Source organism: Pelodiscus sinensis, chromosome 30 (assembly GCF_049634645.1).
Source record: "Pelodiscus sinensis isolate JC-2024 chromosome 30, ASM4963464v1, whole genome shotgun sequence".
In the NCBI taxonomy this organism is placed as follows: Eukaryota; Metazoa; Chordata; order Testudines; family Trionychidae; genus Pelodiscus; species Pelodiscus sinensis.
Window position 1 is genome coordinate 7814599 of NC_134740.1, and position 8966 is coordinate 7823564.

General features: G+C 53.5%; 1 gene segment (V, D, J or C); it reads right to left on the reverse strand.

Annotated features, from left to right (window-relative positions):
* Positions 1 to 4884: 4884 nt before the first annotated feature.
* Positions 4885 to 7741, reverse strand: LOC142821268 (igW heavy chain V region W26-like). The segment is given in 2 exon segments: positions 4885 to 5195; positions 7708 to 7741. Coding segments are annotated over 2 exon segments (345 nt in total).
* Between the last annotated feature and the right edge of the window lie 1225 nt (positions 7742 to 8966).

The window sequence follows — 8966 nt, forward strand, 5'->3', positions numbered from 1 at the left end:
AACTGCTCCTTCAACTAGTTTCTGATCTCTCAACCACATCTCTTAGAGCAGAAAGAATCCTTTCATTTCTGGATCGTCTCTCCCTAGATCTGCTGAGTTTGAGACAGAGACACTGGTGACGTGCAATATCTTTCCAGAACCATTTCTTGCAAGGAAGGTGTGGCGGTGTGGCAGGGTTCCCCCGCCTCCTGCACCCCCGTAGTGGCACGAACAGACTTCACCAGCCAGTAGAATAGAGGGAGTTTATTGCTTCTCCAGGATACAGCACAGCACAGATGTCATCTGGTTACAGGGCAGGCCTAGGATGCCTCAGCACCCCTTGAGATGGGGGAGACGGGGCCCCTAAATCCCAGCCCTTTGCTTAGGCTGCTTCCTTCATGATACCAGACAGAAACTAAAAACCCCTCTTCCAGCCTTGCCTCCCAGCCAGGTGCTGGTCTCTGCCTTCCTTCCTTTGTCTCCCTCCCTGGGAGCCAACTGGTCGGACAGGTTGGGAGCCCATATTGGGAGCCGCTTGCATATGACTCATCCCCTGTCCTGCTCCAATATTCTAGTAACATAGGAGGGAAAGCTTAGAAATATTAAATTTGGAAAGTGTTTGGCAATATTTTATGATCCTGTTCAAACCTGTCCTGCTGATCTGTGCTCGAACAAAACAATATCCCCTGCATTTGGGGGGAGAGCCCTGCCAAGAAATACTCAATCAGCTCATCTAGACACCGAGGAGGAGAAAACGAGAGATGTCGCAGTAGAGCCCTATGCTGCAGCCAGGCCGACTGACAGGGGCAAAGGGAAAAATTGCTCCAGGGCCCAGTGACCCAAAGGGGCTTGGAGCTCCCAGCCACAGCTGCTGCTACTGCATGGTCCTAGGACTGGGACAGGTGGTGTGTGCCTTGCTCCGGGTGGGACAGAGAGCTGGCTGCTCCTGGCCCACTCCGCCCCTTCTGGGAACGTGGAGCCTCCCCCTGACTGTGCCCAGGGGTCTGTGCACTGCTTCCATTCCCCACCCCTGGGAAAATCACTCAGCTTGGAAACTGATCAACGGGAACTGGGAAACCGGCCAATGGGAGCTGAGAGATTTTGCATGGGTGAGGGAAGAAGGGCACAAATCCTTTCCCTCTCTCCGGAATCTGGAGTAGAGACCAACAGGGAGCAGCCAGCCATTTTAAGCAGCCTGTGGCTGTGCCATGCAGGGAGCCTTGCTCAAGGGTCCCACAGGGCTGCAGTCTCGGAGTCACCTTGGTAAGTGCCTCCTGGCTGCACCCTGCCTCTGACACCCCAGCCCCTCCTACACCCCCACTGCCTGCTCCAGGTGGCCTCTCAAACCCTCTGCATCCTCCCTTCCCTCCTCCCCCGGTCACAACTCTCTGCCAGACCCTGCCCTCCTCCTATACCCCCCCACCAAGCTAGAATCTTCTCCTGCACCCATACCCCCTCCCAGATCCTCCACCCCAATCTCCTGCCCCAGGTCACAACCCCTCCTTCACCCAAACGCCTTCTCACAACCCACAGTCCCCTACCCCAATCTTCCTTCTGCTCCCAGCCTCTGTCCCAGACTCCGCACGGCTCCATAGAAAAGTGCAGCCCCTGACCACTTACCAAACCCTTGGAGTGCCCCCCCATTAAAAATTATTGCCCACCCCAGGCATATTCTCTTATCCCTTAAAAGCTGCACACAGTAGGCCAATAGGACCATGACTCTTAAACGATCTCACACACAAATGTGTGGTTAGTTCTGAAAGCAGCAGGCAAGGGGGAAGCCAGAGACACTGAGCTGGATTGGAAATGTGGTTTCCCCAGCTGACCGCAGCTGCAGGTGCAAATCAGAGCTGTGGGATCTCTCTCCTGCGGTGCTTTGCTGCCATCATTTGGTCGCTGGCAGGGACAGCAACTGCCCTCGCATTCCCTGACAGCTCCCAGACATTGTACAGGGTGCGGTAGGCAGCTACTGCCTGGCCCCCACCTGCATCTGCACACATGTGAGCAACACACATCTAAGTGTCACACGTCCAACGGTGAGGCCTTCTGCACACGGCCGAGGAACTTATTCTGTGAATGGTAAGGATGGAGTTACTGGTTACTGTCTGGCTGGTGATTCTCCCCCACATGCTTTGTTGAGCAAAAAAAAAAAAAAGCATCCACACAATAAACCACAACCACACACAAATATCACAGCAGAAGTAGATCTGATCAAAATGTAGACCAATTTAGTTGAACATTTAAAAAAAAATGCCATCCTTTATGATGTAAAATTTTACACAAAATTAAATCAGTTGCCTTAAGTGTAGGTCACATTTTCAATTGCAAACTAGCCAATCTTTTCAATAGAGTTTAAAGTTTGATTTTTAAAAAGTTCCCAGAGACCATTGCAGTTTTCTGTTACATTGATTTACTTTTTAAATAGCAAAAATGGAGTCTTTGTTAAGAAAGTGTCAGTTCTGTGGTTACATTCCAGTCCTTAGTGATTTCAGCACCAATGATTTCACTAGGTAATATGGTACCTCACCACCACTGCCTCCTTTGCACTGCCCTTCAACACACTGCCTGCATGTTGAGTCCAAGGTCAGTCTACACAAGATTTTATCAATGATTTTTGCTCAAGCGATCACTGAGACAAGACAAGGACTCTCAATTGATTCTAGTCAGCTCTGCCTTTAAACACTGGGGCTATGTCTAGACTGGCAAGTTTTTTCGCAAAAGCAATTGCTTTTGCGGAAAAACTTGCCAGCTGTCTACACTGGCCGCTTGAATTTGCGCAAGAACACTGACTTTGTAATGTACAAAATCAGTTCTTCTTGCGCAAATACTATGCTGCTCCCGTTTGAGCAAAAGCCCTTTTCCGGAAATGCTTTTGTGCAAGAGGGCCAGTGCAGACAGCTAAAAACTGTTTTGCACAAAAAAGCCCCGATGGCGAAAATGGCGATCGGGGCTTTCTTGCGCAAAACCGCGTCTAGATTGGCACGGACACTTTTCTGCAAAAAGTGCTTTTGCGCAAAAGCGTCCGTGCCAATCTAGACACTCTTTTCCACAAATGCTTTTAACGGAAAAACTTTTCCGTTAAAAGCATTTGTGGAAAATCATGCCACTCTAGACGTAGCCTGGATGTAAAGTGTCAGATATAATTGAGGACTCCTAAATAGACTCTACACCACCAGAAATAAAGCCTGTTTCCATCTTCTGTGACTTTCAGTGAGATGTGACTCACTATCCTCTGCTTAGTGTTCAAGTTATGGTAGACCCTAAGCCAGGTCATATTAAGTTCAGGTCTTTAACCTTTTCATCATACAATATGGATAACAACATTTCATTCTCCCAGCTCCAAGTCCTAAGTGATTTTCGACACAAAAGAGCCAAAATTGATCACCTGGACACAGCAAGTGTGTCTGATCTCTGTGGCAAAGTAGGTTGTCTATATAAATAAAACCCCTCAAGTTACAGAGACTCTACCATTCATGCTAGTTGAAATCCGCATGGATGATGCTCCACATGGTGGAAGAAGGCAAAAACCTCGCCCCCCCCCCCCCCCCCCCCCCAAGATTTATGTCAATCTGACTCAGGAGATAATTCCTTCCAGGGCCGGCCTTAAACCCATTTGGCCGAATTGGGCCCCGCACCTAAGGGGGCCCCGTGCCCTGCAACCGGAAGTAAGCTCCCTTGGCTCAGCTCCCCCTTGCCTGCATTGCGCACGCTGCCGGCTGCTGCTGCCCTGCATGCTGTTTGCAGATGGGCAGGGAGATGCAGTTTGCAGTTCAGCCCTACAGAAGGCAGAAGGTAGGGAAGTGGGGGTGGGAGAGGAAGGGGCTTGTGCAGAGGGGGAAGAAAGGGGAAGGCACCAAGAGACAGGGGTGCAGGAGAGACAAATGCCAGGGGGCCAAGTACAGACAATGAGGGAAAGGAGGGGAGGTGTCAGTGGGAGGTGGGACAGGGTGATGCTGGGAGAGGAGAGGAGAGGAGAGGAGAGGAGAGGAGAGGAGAGGAGAGGAGAGGGGAAGGGCATTAGGGGCTGGAGGGGGAAGTGCTGGGAGAAGGCTTGAAAGAAGAGGTCTTTCCTCCCAGCACTCACCCAAGCCCAGCGACCAGAGAGCAGCTCTTTCCGTCTGCCTTGTGCCTGGGGCGGGGAACCAGGAGAGCTGCAGGCCAGAGTCAACCACAGGAAATGAAAAGGAAAGAGAGAGGCCCTGAGGGCAGCTGCAGGTGCAAACCGAAGCGTCTCGCTCACTCCCCGGCCTGTGTTAACACTGCTGGGCATTGCACAGGTCACAGCATGAAGTGTTTTTCAGGCCACAATTCAGGGATCCTTTTATTACACATGCTCCAGTTCCACCTTTCAGCTGGATGCAGCCCCCACTGGTGTGGCGGCTGCACAAACAGGCCTTTCTGCTGGTTGAATCCATGGGTCATTATTATGGGCATTTTAGTCACACTAGAAGGCTCCCAACCAAGGCCAGCATCTCAGTGTGCCGGGCGCTGCTCATACACAGCCCAGGGGACAGGCCTTGCCCTCAGCAGGTCTGATCTGATGGGACAAGTCCAACAAATGAACCAGAGACAGGGGAAATCACTTGCTTCACTTCATACTGTAGATCGGTGTCACCCCTGAGAAGAGAACCCAATTTTCCCGCTCCTCACTCTGGGGGACTACCCAGAAACCGTGCTGATTCCTGACCCGCCTGGGAGAACACAAGTGAATACGGCAGACAGCCAAGCCCTGCGTCTCTCGGGGAAAATGAGACCGACCCTGTACACTGAAGATACATGAGCGTCTCCCTTGATGCATGGACCCTTTACTGTCCACAAGCCAGGGGTGAAGTTTATGCTAGAGAGCTGGGCTGGGATAAGATCAGTTCCAGGAGGGACATTGCAGGAGAGGAAGGCAGGCAGCGATCACTGTGTCTCATTGGTGGCACAGTAGTGGGTGGCCGTGTCAGCAGCTGTCAGTCTGTCTATCCTCAGCCGGGCTGTAGAGCCGCTGGTGGAGGGCATGAGCCGCCCTGGGAACTTGGGCGTGATGTGGGTAGTATAACCGGTTCTGAAGGCGGACAGCCAGACCAGCATTTTCCCCGGGGGCAGGATGAACCACTGCATGTGATGGTCATTGACGTTATACCCAGACACCGCACAGTCCAGGGTGACGGAGCTGCCTGGCTGTGCCTGGGCGCATCTCAGCTGAGTCAGTGTGATCACGGCCGCACTGCCTGTGCAAGGAAGAGAACAGACACAGGGTCACAGCCCCCCTCGGAGCTCCACCGGGCCCCACAGAGCAAGGGGATGACACACGCAAAAGGACCTGCCCAGACAAAACTGAGTTTTCCCTGAGCCCAGAGTTACCAGAGCCTCGGCCCTGTGCTGCCGTCAGCCCCTTCGAGATGTGCCACAAACCCACCCCAGAATCAGGGTATGTCTACACTACAAAGTTAGTTCGAACTAACGGACGTTAGTTCGAACTAACTTTCATAGGCGCTACACTAGCGCTCCGTTAGTTCGAACTTAATTCGAACTAGCGGAGCGCTTAGTTCGAACTAGGTAATCCTCATTCCACGAGGATTAAGCCTAGTTCGAACTAGCTAGTTCGAATTAAGGGGTGTGTAGACCCTTAATTCGAACTAGTGGGAGGCTAGCCCTCCCCAGGTTTCCCTGGTGGCCACTCTGGCCAACACCAGGGAAACTCGTCTGCCCCCCTCCCAGCCCCGGACCCCTTAAAGGGGCACGGGCTGGCTACGGTGCTCGTGCCAGGTGCAAGCCTGCCAGCACCCAGCCAGCAGACCCTGCACCTGGCACGGATTGAGCCATCCACCCGATGCCCCCCAGCCCTCCCTCTCTTCCCGGGACCAGGCTGGCGGCTCCCGGGAGCTTGCCCTGGACCGCAAGAGGCGGGCACCCGCCTGGGCTAGTGCGGACATCGTGGACCTCGTCCACGATCTCTGCACTAGGCACAGGAAAGTGGCCGGCTTGGGCAGGAGAGCTGCCAGCCTGGCCACCCAGGAGCAAGAGTGCATGAAAATCAAGGGGGTCCACTGAGACCCCCGACCCTGAGCTTACAATGGCCGTCCTGGGTCAGATCAAAGGTCCATCTAGCCCAGTAGCCTGTCTGCCGACAGCGGCCAACCCTAGGGACCCTGGAGGGGATGGACCGAAGACAGTGACCGAGCCATTTGTCTCGTGCCATCCCTCTCCAGCCTTCCACAAACCTTGGCTAGGGACACCACTCCTACCCCCTGGCTAATAGCACTCCATGGACCCAACCTCCATGAATTGATCTCACTTCCCTTTAAACTCTGTTCTAGTTCTAGCCTTCGCAGCCTCCACAGGTTGACTCTTTGCTTTGTGAAGAAGAACTTTCTGTTACTAGTTTGAAGCCTGCTACCCATTCCTTTCCTTTGGTGTCCTCTAGTCCTTCTTTATGGGAACTAATGAAGAACTTTTCTGCATGCACCCCCTCCACCCAACTCCTCCTTTTAGAGACCTCTATCCTGTCCCCCCTCTGTCTCCTCTTTTCTAAGCTGAGAAGTCCCAGTCTCTTTAGCCTCTCTTCATATGGGACCTGTGCCAAACCCCTGATCATTGTAGTTGCCCTCCCCTCTCCCAGCCTCTCTCTTCCCCTCTCCCACCTCCTCTTCCCAGTCTCCCCCAGTTTTGTTCAATAAAGACAGATTCCATTTTGGAAGACACGTTTTCTTTATTTTGTACATCAAGAAGAAGGGGGGCTAGGGAAGGGCAAGTGGAAGGAGGTGAGGGAGGAATGGGGTACGAGCCCCCGATGGGGAGGACTGGGCTGGCTCTGCGGGTTTCTGGGTATGGAAGCTCTCCTGCAGCCCCCCAATTGGCCCCTCTCCCCAGATGGCAGCCTGCGGCAAGTGCAGCCAGGCTGATGGCCGAGTGCTGTGATGTGCCCAGTGTGGGTACTCTGGGCAATCCAAGCCAGGACTGCTTTGCAAGCGGGGAACCCCTGAGAACTGTCTGTCCGGAGTGGGGGTCGGGACCCTTTAAGCACAGCCCTCGGCTAGCCTGAGACAGCAGCTCCACGCTCTAAGTCCTCCTCTGATGCCCTGCCGGCACTGCTTCCGGCCATCCTTCAGGGTCCACTCAATGTGGACATGCTAGTTCGAATTAGCAAAACGCTAATTCGAACTAGTTTTTAGTTCTAGACGCGTTAGTTCGAATTAGCGCTGTAGTGTAGACATACCCTCAGAGATGCCATCTCCTGGCTCACCTGACAGGCTGCCCCAGGAGAGAATGCAAAGACAAACTAACGCAGCATGGCCATGGGAGGACTCTGCTTTCCCACACTGGCCTGGGGTCAAATACTCCCTCCGAAGCGATCGCCCTCAGTTCTTATAAAGGCCCAGGGTTTTGCATTTCAGAAGTTTTGCATCTCTCTTCTGTCTTTGCCCACCTACTCTCCACCCCGTCCCCGTGGACTGAGGGAGTAAGACGCAAGGAGATCTGTGATCTGCCTGGGATTTCCCAAAGTCGCTTGAAGTTAGGCCAAAGGCTCCCACCGCGGTACAAAGCGAGTTGGGTGGTCTCCTTGAATAGTTACAGGCAACTTTTGTTACCAGAAAGGCCATGTACTCACCATGTGTCAGGAACAGAGGGATTAGTCTAAAGGATCAGGCCAGACTGTCCAGGCCAGTGTTCATCTGGCGCCAATACCAAGTGCTTGAAAAGAAGGGTCCAGATTCATGCTAGTAGTAACCTAATGGTTACCTCTGGCGTCGCCGAATGCTCCTCCCCAGGACATCTGGAATGGGAACAGACCTCACCCCGTGCGAGCACGGCCCTGGTTTGAGCCATAAACACCGAGGTCTGCATTGAGGGCGACCTCGCGGGATGGTGCGTCTGGGTGCAGGGCTAATGATGGAGCTGCTGAGAATCGGACCTTCCTGTTTCCGCTTTGGAGCGAAGGAATTGGGCTCGATTTCATGACGCCTTTAGGGACGTGATGAGGTGAAGTAGCCGCCTGCTGGGATTTTCTTAAGTGTCACAGATTTGGCACCTAATTCCCTTGGAAATAAGGGGAATTAGACACACCGCTGATTTTTGTATCTAATTATATTAAAAAACAGGAGCAGAGTGTTCTTGAAAGCTGGGCGTATGTAGCGTGACCTCCCCCCCTCCCTCCAGGCAAACAGGACACTTCTTAATTGCAACTCTTGGCTCGGCAGAGTCTGTCATTCCAGCGCTGATCCCTTGCAGGTGTATGAGCCCAGCACTAGCATAGCAGCTCGTCAGCTCTTCCCCTCCCTGGGACTGGGAGCTCAGAAAGCAGCAGGCCGGGGAACCACAGACCTTCGGCAGGAATCGGAAAGGAAGGAGAAACGCCCTGTGGGTTTCACAGGCGAGTGCAGCTGCAGGTGCAAATCAGAGCTGCCCGATCTCCCTCCCGTGGTGCTTTGCTGCCATCCTTTGCTCACTGGCAGGGACAGCAACTGTCCTCACATTCCCTGACAGCTCCCAGACATTGTACAGGGCACGGCAGGCGGCTACTGCCTGGCCCCCGCCTGCGTCTGCACGGCCCCTGCACAGCACACTTCTCTGCTCATCCCCCCAGCTCGGCAGGCCACCCCGCACAGGAATGTCTGGCCACTCTCGACCATGGCAAGCCCCAGCAGCAAGATCGCCTCCCTCCCCCGGCAGCATGGTCTCCAATAGCCCACAGGTGGCTCAAGAGATATGCAGTGGCTTGAAGAAAATCATGGGTTTGTTTCAGAATTATCTGGGGCTCTGAGGGGTGCCATGCACAGGGGTCCAATGCTGTCCAAGCAGATGTTCCGGTTTCAAGTATCTGAGTCTGTCTTCACGCTCTGTGTGCACTGGTTCCACATTTCGGCAGGGAGAAGCACCCAGTGGGAGCGAGGGCCTCACACAATGGCCCATTGTTGGAGGAGAATGGGAGCTAGAAGCCTGGCCCACTTCTCTGGCAGCGTTACAAATAAGACCAGAGTTTTTTTGCAAGGCTGGGGTGA